Below are 19879 nucleotides of genomic sequence, written 5' to 3'. Positions count from 1 at the left end.
ACATATCACTGCTTGGATTAGGTTTGACCATCTCATCAATCGGCAGACAGAATTCCATAATCTCATTAAACCCAGCATTCCCAATATTCTTTGCAAGCTGTTAAAAAAAAAAAAAACACAGCTCACTTAATAAACTTGTTCAGTTATTGACCACACACATACCAGCGGGAGGACAAGGGAAAACGGGAGTTGGGATTTTTTGCTTCTGATTCCTAGTTTTGCTACTATGTCAGCGATCACAAAAAGATTAGGTACCTTTTTGCATGTCAGCTTTCAGCTGGGATTTAATGCACGAACAAGTAACTGCAGAATAATCCATCAAGACACCAGTTCATACAATAAATACAAAATACTTTGTGCTGGGTAAAAACAAACATATAAACTGTCACAGAGCAGCTGATATGTGGTAACTTCTTTGTGCAGCAAAGCTGAATACATTTTCTTCCTTTGAGGATTAAAGTTGTCTTCTAGAATAATGCTAAATAATTAATGGGATAAGTATTTGTGAAGTCCTTCAATTTTTAATCTGTGAGGCACATTTATATGTCAAACAGCTGTGTTCTTTTAAAAAGCAACCACGGGTAAAAAGACATGGAAATACAAAAAATATGAAGCCTCTGCTAATTTGAATTCTGAGACTAGCCAAAATTTACAGTAAGACACTATGTTCCAGGAAGTTCCCTTAAACTTGAAGAATTAAGCTTTCTTAATTTATGTTTATCCAGAGGCAACTTGCAAGATTAGAATACATCGTTAAAGTGACAAAATATACTTATGTTGGAAGTATTTTATAGTACTATTTTTAAGTTAATAAAAGCAAGTTGATTACCAAAAGTTCAGATGTTCCCAGCACATCTAATGTAAGTGATTGCATTCTGGAATAGTGAACACCAAGTTCTCTATGGATTCCTGAGCATTCAATGCAAGTCAGAATTCCCAAATTTGTTGAAAGCCAGGTGGGATCTGAAACAGAAAGCACCCATAGAATTAAAATTTATTCAGGTAGTTACTTCATTCTAGAAAATGTAGTATACAGAAATGAAATTCTGTAACATAAGATTCCCACTTTTTTTTTAGTAAAGGACATTGCCCTCCAAGGGAGCTGCTCAAACAGTCCAGTTTGTCATTCTCCACAGGGCTTTCAGGAACTGCATTTTTCCATCACCAATATAAAGGTGTCACATTCTGAACTGGGGGTATAGGTGCAGTTCAGACTGAAATAACAATGCCTACAGGTTGTTTTTTTTTATTTCAAGTGAAACTTTAAACTAAGTGAAGCATCAATGATTCCTAAGTATACATACAACACCACACTACAATGGATTCCCACTCCACTATTTCAAAGACACTAAGGCTCATCCCTCTCCTTTCGTTACTCTTGCTTGTCTTTTCACCTGGTATTTTGCCTTCTTGCTGTAACATTCCCTCATCTTTCAGACAAATAATTAATTTCTGAAGATTTAGACAGCTTAGAAATTAATTTATTTGATAAAGGTTTGAATCTTCTTCATTAAAGACAGCAGGATTGACTCTTCATAATTTCATACACTATCTATTGCTGGAAGTTACTATTGATTTATAAAGTGCATACATCTTCAGATTTTATGTTTTCAGCTACAGTTTCAGATCAAAAAAACCCCTAAGTCCTGCAGTGCCTCTGTAACATAAAAGAACACAGGAAACAGCAGGATTTAAAAAATAATTTGAAGAGCATTAAAGTAGAAATACATCGATCAACAAACCAACACCGCAAACCACAGTCAGCAGATGCCACCTTTTCCAAATGAGCAGAGTCTTAGACATATTCCCTGGCTCACTCTCAAAGACAAACATAAAGAAAAAGAAAGAAAGAAAAAAAAAATAGGGGGGGGGGGGGGGGGGAAGAAGAGGTGTGTTAGGAAAATGCTTGAAATATCTTACTGCTGTCCAGTTTTACCTAAATCTTACATAAAATACGGCCTAATAAAATAAGTTCAATTGATTTATATAAGCAAAAGTTACAATAAGCAAAATACATGGGACAAAAATAAGCTTCTTAGTAATTTTTCTCCCCAGTAACAATATGCATATAGCAAATCAATCTTACTAAAGTAATGCAATTAAATTGGTACCATATTCTAAAAGTGAAAGCATAAACATCAGCTTAAATATTCTCATGAGACACAGAATTTTTACCAATTAGAAATATGCTTAATTGAGTCACCTTGTGCTCCACAGTCACAACACACATCATTTCCAGTCATCCTCTGGACTTCAGATATAATTTCTTTTGTCAGTTCCTGGACAATATTATTTTCTCCTGTGTTATCATCTCCTTTGAATGCATTATTTAAAGCTTCCTCTTTGCTGTTTTGTAGCACAGATGTCCATCTAAAATGGCAGTAATATTTTACTATTAAACGCTTCAGCACTTCTAAAGTTCAAGGTAACTTCTCAGTAGAACACCAGTATCAGAAATAAAATTGGCAAAGTAACTCACATTTGACATTCCTGTTCATCCTCTGCTTGAAAGTGGTACGTCCTGTCATCTGCACAATAAATAATTCACATACTGATTAAAAAAAAGATTGAAAGACTGGTTTTGCAGAAATCTCTCAGAAAAAACTAGAATTAATTGATGAGGTCTCTAGTCTCACTCATCACTGGAGTGTTGACAGGCAAAAAAAGTCTATTTAGCAAGTTTCACTCATACTACCTACAGTTCATCTATGCTTATACCTATGTTTATACAAGGTGGCTTGCCGCTCTTTAAATAGAAACTGTTTTCTTCAGTGCTTCTATCACACAAACAGCAGGGGAGCATAGCAATTTTTCCATGTTCTAGATATAACCTCAGTAATGACAAGACTAAAGTTCTACTGGGGGTGGTGGCGTGTGTGACTAAAATATACAGTCCGTATTTGAGTTTATCTGTGTATACAAAAAAGACTTAAATTGTCAAAATGAGCTCTCAAAAATCACAGTAATCAAAAATGGCAAAACAAATTTGCCAGACACAAAGTCCAAACTACAATCAGAATAAGCCCCAAGCCGTTTCAAAAATTTCAGTTTACTACTACTTTTGGAATTCTAAGCATTGTTATCATAGTGTACTATTAAACAAAAAGCGTAATACATTTTAAGTCTATGAAACAAATGAGATATGACACTGTTGACTGAGTTGGAGTTAAAATTAGAATAGTTTATGAGAAGAACAGAGATAGAGCTACTGTCAAAAAGATACTCTAGGCTGAAAACTCTTAACGTTTGAAAAATATTCAGGCAAAAAGGTACTAAAAGGTAGTTTCAAACATGGAAAATGTTCAGAGAGTGAGGATACATGAAAGGACAGAAAGGGTAATGCTAGATAAAGAATAAGAGGTTTTATCTTGCCATGATACGGCAATTTGCAGTTTTTAAAAAACAACGTTTTTAATCTCTATAGTAAAAGTGAAAAAATTACGTGGAGAAGGCTAAGAGGCTGCTGATGCCTTGTCATATATATATGATGGGACAAATGATAGTGTTGTGATAAGCTGATACTGGGCAAAATGTAACATGGTAATCAACAAAGAAAGAAAGTGCAAAAGTAAACAGGGAAGACCACTTGCTTGTGCAGAAATGGAAAAGCTGTATATTGCATACATGCATACTAGGCTACTAACATAAGTAACATATCTTGTATTTACAAATAGAAAAGAACATTATGCTCTGATAAAGGAACAAATGAGGAACAGATTTATATTCTTCTCCCCAAATAATTTGAGATATATATTTTAGTCCATAAATATAGTACTAAAATGTCCCAGTGAGAAATCAAAGGAAACATTTCTACTATACAATTTCGTAATACCCCGTTCAGTTCCTAAAATTATTCAGTTTTGGTGGTTTTAATATGTAGACTCTCTATCTCACCTTTGTATCTATTATGAGATAGATAAAACTAAAAAAGTTTTCAGTATTTTCTTCACAGTTACATAGCAACCACTATGCTTAAATTTTAAGAAGTTTTGTCATGGTTTAAAAGCATCTTTTGATCTTGTACAAAAGTCATAACTTTCCAAGATGATCAGTTATGACATTTTCAATATAAAGAGTGATGTCTCTTCAATATAAAAAGCAAAATCATTGTTACTCCATTGAAAGGCAGCACAAAATGATATATAGGATGAAGGAGTAAAGACAGCTTTAAAAACAAGTGGTTGTCCAAAGAAACAGGTACAGTTAGTTCCATTATGCTAAAATAAGTGTAATGGTAAATTGTCAGAGGAAGGGCATTTTATAAAGGGCAGTGTTCTACAACTGCAAAAAGTTTAAGTGGATTATTGACACAACTACAAAAATAACGCAAACCTCTCTGATATTAGCTTCAAGTAAAAAGACCTAAACAACAAACCTACGTGATATGAGGTCAAAACATTTTTTCTCTTCTGGGTTTGTTTTCACTTGGCAGGTTAACAGATTGAGCTTTGCTGGAGGTCGGTTAGCCTATTTGAAGAGAAAACATACACATTTTAGCATATTGATACTGAGCCCTGCAGTCCAAAAACCACAGGATAATGTGCCACTGGTGAAAAGACTTGACAAATGGCTGTTACTTTAATTTTTAAGGTACCCAGGTTTTGATTTATGTTTTCTTCCACATCAGGGTTTGTAAACTACATTTTCTTGTATTTGGCTATTTTGTTCATTGATAACTGGATAAACACTAGAATTTTGAAAGGGGAGAGGGGTAAAAATCACTTTCATTATCAGTACTCTGATCACCTTACCAGTAACGCTTATCTGCAGGAATCGGATGTAACAAAGATACAGATCCATTTTAGGTTAAGTTTAATCCTCTAACAATTAGACAGTTTAAAAAAAAAAATAGTTGTCTAGGTTTTCAATAATCAAATAATTTGACTCCTGCTAATGTCTTTAAAGAGAGCCTGGACAACCAGTTAAAAACAAATGCTCAATTTTTAAATCAGTGAAAGGACACATTGAAGGAAAGTAAGAAGTTTGCACAGAGAACTCTTGCAACAAACATATGCAAAACTAAACTGAGATAGTTCATTACCAAAAAAATGTAGTGAAACAAAATATATTCTATAATGAGAAACATTTTCTAGTCAAGCTGCTCTCAGCTATTCCAGTTTCTTATTAAATAAAAAGTGGCAATGTTTTACTAAAAGCAAAATGCACAAGCAAACTTCATTTTGATAAAGTCCATACAGGCTACAAAGACTTTTCAAATAGCATCTCTGCACTAACTTCTTCTCTCTCTTAACCTGCCTGTCCTACAAACCTGGGTAGGACCTAGAAAGGCATTATGTTTGCAGCCTTGACTTGAGGAATGGCTTGCACTTGCTACAACAGATAACTAGTTTCACTCTTCTTTTAGAATACCTAAATCAGAAAGCAGATTTAACTAGAGAGGCTCTGCTCTCAACATCTGAAAAATAATGATTTGTTTAATCCATCAGAAAAGTACTATTATAAAGATAGAAATATACATAAACACATTATCACGCTTATTGTTGCGGTCTAACAATTTTAATCTATCAAGTTGCTAAAATAAGATTTAATCTTCTAAGTAAGAACTGTTATCAAATGAAGCTGAACTACCACATAATGTAATTAACTTGCAATGAATCGTAAGAAACTTAGATCTTCTCAATCTCTTCTAAAATTATTGATGAAAACATTTCATGCAAAAAAGAAGGGAGAACAAATCTGCAGAGTACAGATTTCCTTGAAACAATCTGATAAAATGACGTAGCTGGCCAAAAAAAATCCAACATCATTGTATCTGAAGACCAGTAAAACATCAAAACTATGGAGAAACATAAGGGAAACAATTACTTTTTTATTTTTTTAAGCAGGAAAGAAAAAAGAGCATGGTGTCGTTGGAAAACAGCATGCTCATGCTTTGCCCAACAGAAGCAGCAGACTTAACAAAGTCATGCATGCTTTGAAACAAAAAACCTGCAGGTCACCTGCTGGGCAATGTAAAACAAATTGTACCCAAGAGAGGTTTTGGAGGCAGCAAGATGACAATTGACTGACAACCACATTGTATTCTTTGCCTAGTAAATAGCTTTTCAAATTCCAGACAGTCCTTTTAGTAGTAAAAGCACACACAGTTTTCATTATTTTAGCCTATCAACAACAAGAGTTCTTTGTAACTGGAAGCATATGAGAAACTATGTTGAAAATGCCAGCTTGGGCCCAATTTCTTGGTTATATTTAAATATACTTAATATCCATAGCACTTAAGTTTCCAGTGTTTACATTTTTTGTGTAACTGTTTGTCTAAGAAATGTCCAGAAGCTGCCTATAATGAAAATACAAACTAAAACAAACAAAAATGGAAGTACAAGTATTTGGTAAACAAGCCACTGGGCAACTCATATATAACTTTCTCACACACTCTGTAAGAATGTAAAAATGCAAGTAAATTCAGGTTAAGAAAGAATCCACTTGCCCCAGGACTTCGGATGTGAAGCGCATTCAGGACCTAACTAGTTTTCTATAACTTATGAAACATGAAGCTGTAAATGGGTCCACTAACGTGCTTCAGAGAGGCCTGAAGGACCAACGTACACAGAACTCATCTCTCTGGATAGGAGGATGCAGCGTAAGAACTCTGTATCAGGATCTGAGAACTCAAAGAAATGGCTGCAACAACCTAAAAGACATCCTGGGCCAATGTGCTGATCTTGAAATCCAAAGATATTCCAAAGCTTTTAACTGAGGACCCCCTAACCTGAAGTCAGCATTAATAAGGGTATTAAAAACCCCTGCCATCTTTGCATGTGGCTGAAACCACCACATCCATGCTTTTATCCTGTGGCCGGATAACAGCCTCTGCCCACCCACCTCCCCAACACGTGCTCGTTACCTGGTGGACAACATGCGTCCGTCACGCGGAGAAGTTAGAGCCACAAGACAAAGGGAGGCAAGGCTGTGTAAATTCCTTAGCCACACTAGGCTGTAGGATGAACCAGACTTTTGGCAAGATTAGGAAACACTGGAAGTAGCAAATGGTAACAAACATATAACTGCTATTACACTATTTGTTTGAAACCTCTGGGTTTCATTTTCCTGCTTGAGTCTCTGATTAGACAACTGAATTTCAGACTACATGTTTTTGAACATCCATGTTAACCCACCAATGCCCTGAAAAGGTGTGCTGCCACCTCTCATGCCATACATGCAGACTTCAGAATCACCTCGTGTTCCTTCCTGGAGAAACTGTAACCCTCCATCCACCAAAACTGACTTCTTAAGTGTTCTGGCAACAATCAGTAAGTGTAAGAATCAAAAAGTAATGCCTCTAAGACAATACCAAGGAGTTCAACAATTTTTACAAAAGGCATGAGCAAATGTGTCCACTTAAGACAACCACTCAGACTGGTTGGCTGATTTCACCATGCATTTTTTCTAGATATCACAGTGATTTGCAAACAATCAAAAGATTAAATCTGAATCTTTTTGCATTCAGATTGTCCTATTAATCGTAACAGTAGATTAAAGTTTCCAACAGTAAGGAAAGAACAACAAAAAAAGATTTCTTGATAATTATTATCTTGTTTTTTCTTTTTTTTTTTTTCCAGAGAACCAGCAGATTCCATTTAAGCTCTTTAAACACAAATCAATTTTGAGGAATCTGAGGTTCCTCAAATGTAAGTTTTTCTCTTGTGACTTCTTGAAGCAGAAACCACTTAGGAATTACTATTTACATGGTTCAATCTGCTTCTATCATTGTCTTTTTATCCACATGTGTTAAATTGCAGGCAGGTCGATGTCAGAAAATTTCCATTTGCGCATAATTACACAAAGGATCAGTGTCTGTTTTTCCATCAACCATTACCTTGCACATTGCTCTATGAATGCCAATTTCTTTGAAGCTTTTAGACATCTAAAGGTCTAACTTCTGCACATACACCAATGCAGACACATGTATCCAGTGTTACTGCTGGGTGACTGACAGAACCAACCATATTCTCCCCATCCATATGAGGAGAGCTTTGCAGGTAAGTTTGTCAGAATACAGCATCTGCAACTGTCTGAAGATAGCTGTTCTAGAAACTAACTGAAAAAATAGTCCCTCATAAAAAGACTACATGACCAAAGAACAGAAATCCATGAAGAATATCTAATCTTTAAAGGAAAAGCATTTAGAAATTGGTATTTCATAAAGTAAACAAAACTGACAACTGAATTTCTGAGAGATGGTTCATTTTGATGAACAGCTGGGAAGAGAGAATGACACATCGTATTTAGAGGCCAGGAGACATCGACCCTGAGAAAGCTTAGAAATCGGTGTTGTTGCTTCAGAAGTCTCAGAAGACATTCAAGAGCGGCCCAGAAATTCTTAACAGAAATCACTTCTACCCATTTCAATCTGTATGAAACAAGCATTAATTTTTTACACAAAATTGCCATCAATACCTAAGGGGAAACTGAGCAAATAAGTAGAAAAACGTTTTAGGAGTGTATTTTAAAACAAGTAGGTACTCTTTTAATTATGTAACATAAAAAGATCAAGACCAAACCTGTGAAAACCACATTATCTAAATTCACATTTAAGTATCTACCTTAGCAACTGATTTCCAGCTATAGCTCCACTGATTTCAGTGGAAACTTACTGCTTCTAAAAATGTCAGACCATCTGGTAGACAGCTTATAAGAGAGATGAACAACAGTATCTTGACAGACTCAGTAACTGTGCTTGCATGTGAAAGTTTTAAAATTCTGCTCCACAAGTGGGTTCTGTAGCCTCTGCCGCTCTGAGCTGCCCTAGCCATACGCCCACTGGTACCACTACAGCATGTCCAATGCCAAGCGCATTTACAGCACATGGAGACACCAGTATAGAAACACTAACAGACTTTTCTCTGACAAAGACACACTCATCCACTCTCAAATGAGAACACCAATAAACTGGTGGACAATTCCAAAGCCATAGTAATGACTCTACTTTGCAGGCTTGTTCTTGCACTCCTCCTTAACTCCTCGTTGTCCATTCAGAAAGCAACAGCTTGTGGTTAGATGCACAAATGAGAGATTGATTCATTTTTGCTGCCAGGGTCAACTTGTAGTCATAGCAACAGGCATAACAGGATGAAGAAACAGGACTGTTTATTAGACCAAGAATGGGAAATACTGTCACTGAATTAATTTTTGCCTTAAGAAACTTTCTTAGAAGTTTTGTGAAAGCAACATAAAAAGAGAAAGGTTATGGAAAAGCAAAAACAGCTGAGTTCAAAGCCCAGTGTAAAAGGTCCAAAATAATAAAGTATAAAGTTTAAAAACTTTAAGTATAAATATTAGAAGTTTTTTAATATGTTTCAAATATTAGTAGCAAAGAAAGACGGACTTTTAACTCTCTGTCTCTTGTCATTCTGAGAGAAGTTACCTTCAGAGTTGATCTTCCCCAACAGCTACTCCCCAGCAAAGCTACCTTAATGACAGATTACCACATAGCAGCAAATATGGGGGAAGGAAGAGACTCAGCATTCTCTCAGTTTGTTTTGTAAATATAAAAAGTTGTTTAATGTACATCTAAAAAGATGGCTTAATGCTCAACTACATCTTTCAAAATAAAAAAAAATAAGTCAGAATTTGTATTTTTAGATAGTCTGGTAAAATATGAACAGTTTACATGAACTGAGACATTAAAAAAACTTTTTCGCCCCATTAACAGTCACGAGCATTAAAACAGTTGTATTTTCAGATACTGTGCATATCTTGATATATTTCTGAAAGGCTGCCTTAAAAAAAAAAAAATCCATCATATTCAAAATGCTTCATCAGGAATCTAGCTAATTCCACATTATAAATATAGACCAGCATAGCTTGCCTTTTTGTATTAGCAACCATGTACATAAAATACTGTAAACAAATACTTACTGTACCATGGGAAATTGTAAGAAAACCATTTTTAACTGAGCACTTCCTTTTCTGCCACACTTTTCTGATTCTGGTATAAAGTGGGGGGGAAAAAAAAAGTGATTCAGTTTTTAATATATTTAGTGTTACATTGCTTCAGCTCTTAGGAACTAGGTTTTTTCTTCCAGTACAATACATCAGTACTTACCCATCACTTTTCTTGTACAGACTACCATTTCGTTCAGTGCCATGTTCCTTGTTTCCCTGAGGCTGATGTAAACTGTAAGCTGTACTCTGGCGAATCTGAGAATCCTGAATATACAGAACAGCAATTTGCAATGCATTCCACACTTTCAACCAAAATATCCCCCCTGTTCATGAGTTTCAGAATCTTTCCTTCCTGCTCTAATCCTACAAGCCAAACGAAGCACATTTTTCCTTCACAATGAGAGAGAACAAGATCCATTTCTTTTTTCAGAGGGCACAAAAAACATTTGAGAAGTAGCCATTATCAGTACCTGCCAAAATCCTCTTACTTGCTTTTACTTAGCTTTGCTTTTGGCCTTCATACATGGTTTTAACTCAAAAATTGATTGGGCAGCAAGCTTTCCAACTCATGCAAACACTGTCATGTACAAACACTAAAGATTATTATTACCTGCAATTCCTAGTGCACCCTTCCATTGTAATAAAAAAAAATTACATACATTTGAAATGGTTTTCCTTGTGGAAACTGAGTCAAGTTATTCTCTGAAAAGCAGAAGAAAGCTCCTGGAAACATGGTACAGGAGGCATACAGGAAAACTGAGAAGTTATTTCCATAACAAGAACAATTTAAACCAAAATGTCCCGAATGAAGTAGAATTCTGGGACAGGAAGCGATGAAGATCAACCAAACCCCTCTCACTGCTCTGAGAACTACCCAGATGCAGGACCCACTGCTGCAAGAGTCCAACTTGTTAAAAAATCAGAACCTGATAATGAGGAATCTGATGAGTTCAGCTATATTATCAGCAGCAACATGATGGGACATTTCAATGCATACAGTAACAATGACTAGTACTTACAATACTTGTTGTTTTCTTTTCTACCATCTTTGCTCTACAGATGTAATGCACCTCTGTTATATATGGCAGATAATACAAGTACAGCGAGGAAAAAAAACACAAAGCAAGCAGCTCACTTTAATGACTGAGCTATTCTAAGCAAAAACTTAAGAGCTATTAAGAACTTACTAATTTGATTAAAAAAATCTCTTTTGCTAAAAAGATGAGACAGTGTGTCTCATATACTAGAAGTACGATCACAGATACATCATTCTGGGTTTTCAGAGCGTACACAATAAAATATACAGTGATCTAAAAAATATGAATTAAGAAGATAGTTTCTCTCTAATTACAGCTAGCTTCATATGCTTTATTAGCCTAAGCATAAGACATCTCTGGATATAAGCAGGGGGAAAAGCCCAACTAAACCCAAGAACACACTTGGACTGTGCTTTTCCCCAGAAAATGCCAGCTCAGATGGAATGCTGCTCCTTCACAAGCTCTAGCAGCACATTCTGCTACCAAAGCTGTTCAGGATCCTCCTCAACAGTAGTGGCAACACATGACAGGTCCGAAATATGATGGTAGGGACAGAGCTACCACCTAGATCCCTGTTCAGTGCATTTAGGAATCCACACTTCCAGGCTGCAGGATTTCAGGTTCATCCTGAATACAATGCTGGAGCTCAGTGGTCCTGAGAAGCATGAGACAAGCTCAAGGCAGGCTGCAGCACTCCTTGGTGCTCCTTTTCAGTAGGAGCAACCTCTGCCTCCTTCCCTGTCTCCCAGCTAGTGACCTAGGAAGCCATATCAGGTAGCTACAACATTCATCTGAGGCTTTTATGGCACTACAAAACCACTACTTACATGTGCCTGACAAAGTATCTCTTCAGATTTAAACCAGTCTATTTATCACTCCTCTCCAGCCTGTTTACATAGAATTATTTGGTTTTAGCACTGTGGCTGCCCAACATAAAACCAGAACAACACTTAAAAAGAATTCTCATCACTGATTAAGAACTGCTGCACACATACATTTACTGACTTCTGAAGAAAATCTGATCTGCCACTGCCTATTCTGTCCTACCGATGCCTTGATCTCTGCCTCCCATTTGTCAGTAAAGGAACTCCATTCCCAAGAAGATTAAGAGGCCTTACAGGAAATTAATTTCAGTTCTCCACATCCTCAATTATGTAAAGATTTCAGATGACCTCCAACACCTGCCCATAGCACCATTCCCATTACTTAAGATTGTGCTGCTAGTTTTTGTGCATTATTTTCTACTGCATTTCAGCTACCTCCCTTCAGCTGTTGTTTACACTCAGCTGCTGTGTTTGGGCAAACTGGCAAGCCAGTAATACAAGCTTCCTGCCTTATTTCAACTGGAGAGGAAGCTGCTGTAGCTGACGTGTATTTCCACACATTCATTACTATGAACAGTATCTTTAAAAAATTTGATACTAGTTCATGGAAAGAACTTAGGGACAAGACAAGGAGATTTTCAATGTTAAATCCTTGTTTCAGGCCATGTCCAAATCAATAGAGTCCAACATAACTGCCAGATGATGGCTTTCCACAGCTCTCTGACAAGCAAGTTGATGATTTTGATCTAGCTCCTAACAGACAGGATGCCATACCACACATCACCATCACAATTAACATCCTTCCGGGCAATTTCAGCATGCCTTTTCCATATGCAGGCTCCCCAAAGGATCTGCCCTTATTTCTGGTTTGCATATTGCGAATAACAGGAGCACAAATCACAGATAAGAGGGTCAGACCCAATGGCCTCATCGGAGGAGCGGGAACAATGTACATTACCTATGGGAGGAAACAGATCACTGCAGGATATAGGACATACCTAGGTGCAGAGTATTGTCATTCTAAATATCTCTTGAACATAACAAGATCAGAACAGACTGAAGTACACAAGCCTAAGAAACTGAACTTTGTGCACTTTATCAGCTTTGAAATGCAGATAGGAATACAAAAAAAGGTGAGTCATTTAATTGCAGCATGTTTATAGTGAAACACTTCACTGGCCATAAAGAGGTTTGAAATGATTTCTTCCAAAGTCTTACAAAGACCGACTGACTTTTAAATCAAGCTGAATAGCACAGATAAAAATGAAAGAAATGTGAAAACAGTATTCTGTAAAGATGGTCTGTGACTACTGTTCTAAAAACCTATTTATCAACCCCACTATTTGAACACAACAGAACTTTCCATACAAGGTGCTTTAACTTAATACACGGTGAATTTTGGCTAGCCATTCCACAGCTCCCATGGTGCAGGATTTTAGACTGTCCAGATCACTTCTGTGCTTAAAGCTGCCAAAATCCCTTACAGCTCTCCAAGAGCCTGAGCTTCTCTTGCATTTGCAGGATCGCTGCCAGGAGGATGTTTCAGAGATCCATCCCTTATCTATTACATCCCCACAGAGCCTCCAACAGATGTATCTGCCAGAACCTAATGCAGGCAGCCTCTCCTATAGCACACCTACCATAATTTCTGTCAAGAAACACAAAATTTATCCTATTTTGCAGTGGCCTAAATAGTTTATAGGTTTTACCAAACATGTAGAAGCAGAAGAAAATCTGAACACTACAGTAAGGCTACCTTGAGAGAGGACACAGGAAAAGAGAGAAATGAAGGCAATATGACTCTAAGGTTGACCCCAAAACTTCGTAGAAGCTCTACAGTTTGAAAAATAAAAGTTTAACAATTAAAAATTACAGAGGTGTACACACAGTGATGTTTCAAAAAGAAGTTCCAATACAAGTCAGGCTTGAGGAAGTTCTGTGCAGGAGGTAACTATATATACAGGCACAACAAAAAGGGTTCATTATTGAGTGTTTGTGTCTTTTTTTTTTAACACAACAGAAAAAATATTTGTCAATGTTCTATTATTTAATACATGACGTCCATTTTAACTAAAAATACATAGATCTTCAAAATCTTGCAAGAACATCAAATCAAGCAACTGGATTTAATTCCCAAAAGAGAGCGAAGACAAAATCACCAATTTGCCTTACAGCAGTTTTCTTTCCCAAGAACAATCTGATTACTTTTTTTGAGGGGGAGGTAATAGGACAAACAGATGAGGAGGAAAAAAAGAACCAATCTTTTCATACCAACAGAAAAAGCTCAGAGGAAAAATCCAGTTTCTTGAAATCTGAATGGAAACCATGCCAACTATTTTCATTAAAACATAGTAACACTTACTCTCCTAGACTTCGGTCACAAAATGTAAATGCATTTCAGGAAGGAAAAAGAAATCAGTTATAGTAAAGGAAATTACAGTGCAACAAGAATAATATTACTAGGTTGTACAGTAAATTATACCAGGATGGTATGTATGGCATCCCACTGATTAATTATGTTTTCAAAAATCTTTAAAAATAATTATAGTACTTCTCATGCTCTGCAGGTAAGCATCTATATCTTAATTTGCAGAATTAATAAATAATGAATATAGCATAAAGCACTTTTTGCACTTGTATTTTTAAATGCAACAAACAGTACAAGTAATAAATTTATGCGTATAAATACATTTTTCAGTCTGTGAAAAGCTGTGCGCTCACCATAGTTTTCATATACATTTAATATCAGTATCACTGATAAACTCTTAAACATAGAGAAGCAACATTCCCGGCAACCATGAAACCCAACTGCTTCTATTATCTCTCTTGAACAAAGACAAAAATAAAATAGGAAGCTTGCTAACACACCCCAATCAGCAAAGACTCCTTATTGAGAGTGGGCAATCAACAGTGAATCCAAAGTAGTCACCATTTCCACTAAGATCACTAGTCTGTCATTCCACAGAGATCAAATTTGGAAGTTTTTAGCAAATGTACCCCTCTGAGTCCTAAATGCCAGGCAGAACCTAAGAAAGTTCCTGCAAACTGTATGGGACTTTGTACACAGTGGTCATTATCACAAATTTCATGTGGTAACAAACAGCACCTCAAAGTGAAGAGCATTTAAGACTGTTTGAAAGCCTATCAACACGTCACAGAATAACAGAATGGTCTGGGTTGGAAGGGACCTTTAAAGATCATCTAGTCCAACCCCCAGTCCACAGGCAGGGACCTCTTTCACCAGATTAGGTTGCTCGACAACCATCATCTAGCCACGGTAGGAGCTAGGAGCCACCATAACATTTAGGGGAAGATGAAAGCAAGACCGGAAAAGATCAAGGAAGTCTGAGCTCTACAGACTAAACTATTTCATTGTGATCCCTCTCAGAAAGTGAATCTGAAGGGCAGGGGGTGGGTGGGGGGTGTTCATTCATCACTTGCTCATGGCCCGGCACACAAAAGGAAGCTGGCTCGCATTTGTTTATATGAAGAGAATGCACTAGCAATCTGAAACAAAAGCAGACCCAATAATTAGGATTAGATTATACAAAAGATGCTTGCTTCCAGATCAGAGTTTGCCAAATAAAACTACTCCACAATTCTTTAAGTATAACAGCAATCATAACCAAAACTCAAAAAAGTTATTTGTTAGATTGCTGAACTGATCCAGCTCTTGCACCTTGGAAAACTAGCATCCTGCAGCAGAGTAGCAAACTTGTAATTTTTGCAGATGATGACAAGAGGTATTTGGGGATTTGAAGTTCAGTTTTACATAAACTTTATACAGTTCCGAATATTATTGTGAGAGAAGATTGTACTAACGAGATCTCCTTGATACTGCCAAAGTTCTTTCATTCTCAGTTTGAGCTACATAGACAGTTAGTTCACAGACAGTGCACCATCATAAGTATTTTGCAATATCGCTAACAAAAAGAAATTATTTTGCAATAAGTCTCATATATTTTTAGTGAGAATTCATTTAAAAAAATCCAAACTTGCCTTTCTCAGAAACATTAAATATCAGCATCAAAACAAAGATGAATAAATAAAAGAAATTAGATGGCTGATGAAAGTTAAAATAACTACTTCAAATCCTAACATTACATTAGAAGTAATTGTAATGGGTATTCCAAAGTTAAACCACCTTATATGCTCACCTCTTTCTGATCAACCTGGAGTGCCGATTTTAAAATATCTCTAAGCTGTGTTAATTGTCGTCTTTCCTCATCTTGTGCTTGTTTAATCTCGAATGAAGAAAAACACTGGTTAAAAATAACATTATTATTTCTTTTCAACACAGTTCTCCCAAACTTGCTACTTAATTGTTTCTTTTTTCTGAGAAGTGTTCAGCAAGAATTAAAACACAAAAAGAAAAGATAATGTGATCAGTTTATTTTCCTTTATACCTTCAGAAAACTTGATAACGGCTAGGATGGTAAGACTTCGATATTGCCTTACACTGTTCTTGCTTCCTTGTGTTCAATTTGAAACCATATGTTATTGTCCACTTAGTAAACTTTTTAGAGGAAAGTCTGTTTTCCTAACGTTTTACACAGTGGGGTCCTGAACTGAAACTAAGGCCTCTGGATATGATACTAAAACAAAATTTTACTAAAAAACCTACTCAAAACCTTAAAATGCTGACTATTAAAACAGTCAGCCAACCTGAACCAAAATGTTATGAGTTGTACTGTGAAAAAAAAGTTTACAACACAAATGTGAAAAGCTGCTACTCACTGTATAAAGATCTGTTGAGAGTGTCTCAATTGAAGGCTTGAGACTTTCAACTGCTTTTAACCCATCCTGAAAGAAACTTAAAAAGAAAAAACAAAAAGCAAACTGTTATTAAACTTTACTTTGTATTTTCTGTTTAAAAAGTTGCCAAAGGAAGTCGTGCGTATTATTATGCCATGACATAAACTCCAAAGCCTTAAACATTTATTTTTGTGCATCTTTGGCCAATCCACCTCTTTATTTCCATCACAGCATATTCTACCATGCCAAATCTCCAATTAGATTTAGAACTGCCACAATCCACTGCCACACAAAAGTTTGCCTCATTCTCATCTCAAATACAGGTTCTCATCCCACTTTTTGAAGGCCCAGAACAAGAAAGATTCATTTGCAGAACAGCAAAAGCTCTAGTAGATATAAAATAATTGTGACTTCCTGAAGCCGAATAATTTCATGCCTGATGCAATCTTCCCACTGAAGGAAAACCCCTTTGTTTCCCAAGCATTAATTATGGCCTATATGCAAACTGAATATGCTACATCTTACTGTATCATATGTTTTTTTGTATTGGCTCAGTAATGTTATCTATGCCAAGTATTCCAGCTCTTAAAAAAAGTGAGATTTAAAAACATAAATTTCAAGAAACCACAACTACATGCACATTTGATTAAAAACTGCTGCACCATTTGCAACAGAAAATATTTTCACTCTGGGAAGCAGATATGAAAGTGATAACACAACACAGCATTTATGTTGTTGAAATTTTATTAAATGGATAGAGCAGATGAATGACATACTACAAGTGAAACTGATTTTAAAAGCAACATAGCTATATAGGGAAAAAACATACATAGGTGCAGACTGGTCTTTTAAGATGAAAACTTACTGATTTTAACAGGTTAACAGTAGCTCTTTCAAGTTTACAGCTATGACTTTATTGCTATATTATTGATCTGTAAGACTACCATAAAAAAATACATCATTCTAATGAGACCTTTGTGTTTTACTACTGAGTCCTCCAATTAATTAGAAAAAGAGTGATTCTTTCAATACAATTTTATCCCACTGCTTATGCAACTTATTTTTCTTGAGCACAGAATTAATTCAGATCATTGCTAGATACACTCAAAAAAGCCTGTCAAAACTAATGGACCACTAACTAATAGACCAAACTAATAGCTCTGTTTCAAGAGCAGTTTACGAAATATGCCAAATTATTGTGCGGCACTCCTGTGGAACAGACAATTATATAGCTCAGCCTCATTACATATTTCAGAATATAGTAACAAAAGCAATGACTAATCTATTTGACAAAAGCAATTTGTCAAAAGATATCAGCAAGAACAGCTGAATCTTAGATTTATTTTTAAAAAAATCTAGATAAGTGTTATGATGTCAAAAGTTTAAAACAAAATGTGGATCCAGTTATTGTGTAGGTATAAAGAAAACTAAAACATACTTGCACTGAGCATGAAAATACTTGATCAAGTTCTGAAGCAAGTCCACTCCCTTTTTAATCTTGATTTCATTGACTTTCAGCAGGTACTGTTAAAACAGTAATTCGCAAAAGAAATTAATTATTACTGCTACAGTATTTTTTTAACATTTTATTTTCAGTTATATTTCAACAAGCTTTAACAGTTGCAAACTTAGAAGACCTGAAAGAGAATTCATCAGTGGCTTCAAGGGTTAATCAAACAAAAGCAATTGTTGTCACTGCTGATTTTTTATACCCTGTGGGGCTACTTGATTATTATTAGTTCAAATTGTTACCACATCCTTCATGGCTCCTAGTGGAAGCCTGTGTTAAAGGAAGCATAAAAGGGTTTGTTTAGTAAATTTTGGAACCTATTCTTAAACCTAGCAGCCCATCTAGGTATCTATCTCACTAGTTGTTAAATTCATTGCTAAATAGATGCCATTAAGGAAGAAAGCAGTTGAGTCAAAATAAGAGAGAGGGATTATTTTAACCATTTTTAAAATCTCCTTTCTGATTTTATAGTTTTATCTACCAATTCCTTACACGTGGTAATGGTAATTACAGCAAATTACAGTTTAGCAAGAGGTTTTAAAAAAGTACTGTCAAGCTAAAAAAAAAAAGTATAATTAGTGTCCTTTTGCATTAGGCATGATCAAAGTCCATATTAAATGACAGCTCCTCCCCTGAATGCCATAGCATAAAAGATGTCAGCCACACAGGCAGAAGTAAGATTGACCAAATACTTACAGGAGTCCTTAACTGTCCATTAAATGAGGGCAATTTTTAACCACGCTTAGACAGTGACCTCCAAGCAAAAGAGTGATTGTTGTCTTAGCAGTGCTCTAACGCATCTGATTTCCTCCTACCCTCAGTACACCCTAGATGTTTTAAACCCACTAAAATAAAGCAGTATCCAAGTGCCATCTTTCAATGTTGCAGCTTTTTATGCTGGTTCAGGCAACAGATGATTAGCCTAAATGTAGACATGTGCACTGAGTAGTATTTAGTTAGAGGAATCGTTTCTCTAGCCCCTGTTAATTTAAAATGGAGCTCTAGGCATCTGGTATTCAGTTCACTTTCACAATTTATAGAGAACTAGCCTGTACTTATGATACAACTTCAATATGTCACACTTCTGATTTACTAATCAAAACCAAAATAAAGTCTCCTTTTATGACTATTCAGAGGTAACCAAGTATAAACTTCTTTTCCCCAAGATCAGAAGAAATACAGGATACACTTCAGCCAGTCAACTTTTAAGGTAACTTGATTCAATTTCACGGACTTCATCCTGCATTTCATTATCACCACAACTGACTAAATTGAACAACTCCTTTACTGTGACACAGGAAGAGAGAAGCATCTGTTCCTGGTTGTTTCTCAGGAAGGATACAGATGGGCAATTAGCTGGCAACATCCATATGTTTATTGGGTACTCAAATCACTTCATCCATTTTGAATACTTTAGTTTGACTCCATATAGGAATGTGAAGCTTTTCTACTGAGTATCAGCTCATGCAGTTACTAAAAGCGGTATTTGGGACAACTGCTGTGAAGCTATCTTGGCATATGAGTCAAATTTGCTCTAATCATCATAGTAAGACCAGAAGAAACACCCACAGTATATTTTTGAGCTAATGCATACAAAGAACGAACGCAGTAACTTGAATGTCCAACCACAGACTGTGACATGTCCTTAAACGAATCAAAAATATTTACATCAGATTTAACATACTGCAAAATCACAAAGATTCCAAAGTAGAAACATTCTGAAACATCTTGAAAGTCAACTGGGTTCCATCCTTAGCACTTTTTTTCAGCACCAGCCCAACAGTGCGCTAGACTGGAGCCTTTCCTCATAACGCAACAGCTGTCAGCGTAGGAAACAATTCAGAGAA

The 19879-nt window shown here is 36.0% G+C and overlaps 1 protein-coding gene across 1 annotated transcript in view; it reads right to left on the bottom strand.

Annotated features, from left to right (window-relative positions):
- The window catches only part of ASAP2 (ArfGAP with SH3 domain, ankyrin repeat and PH domain 2), a gene marked incomplete at its 5' end in the record, with an annotated part of 54589 nt that overhangs the window by 21590 nt on the left and 13120 nt on the right, over positions 1–19879 (bottom strand). Inside the window, 10 exons of the mRNA XM_010291068.1 lie at positions 3–97; positions 830–963; positions 2204–2370; positions 2480–2528; positions 4380–4467; positions 9880–9949; positions 10067–10170; positions 15925–16011; positions 16505–16580; positions 17961–18046. Of these exons, the coding sequence (XP_010289370.1) occupies positions 3–97; positions 830–963; positions 2204–2370; positions 2480–2528; positions 4380–4467; positions 9880–9949; positions 10067–10170; positions 15925–16011; positions 16505–16580; positions 17961–18046 (956 nt within the window). The remainder of the gene's footprint in view (positions 1–2; positions 98–829; positions 964–2203; positions 2371–2479; positions 2529–4379; positions 4468–9879; positions 9950–10066; positions 10171–15924; positions 16012–16504; positions 16581–17960; positions 18047–19879) is intronic.

This window comes from Phaethon lepturus, unplaced genomic scaffold (genome assembly GCF_000687285.1).
Source record: "Phaethon lepturus isolate BGI_N335 unplaced genomic scaffold, ASM68728v1 scaffold2300, whole genome shotgun sequence".
NCBI classification, from domain to species: Eukaryota; Metazoa; Chordata; class Aves; order Phaethontiformes; family Phaethontidae; genus Phaethon; species Phaethon lepturus.
The sequence above is the reverse complement of the archived record's forward strand: the minus strand, read 5'-3'. Positions and strand labels throughout refer to the sequence as shown.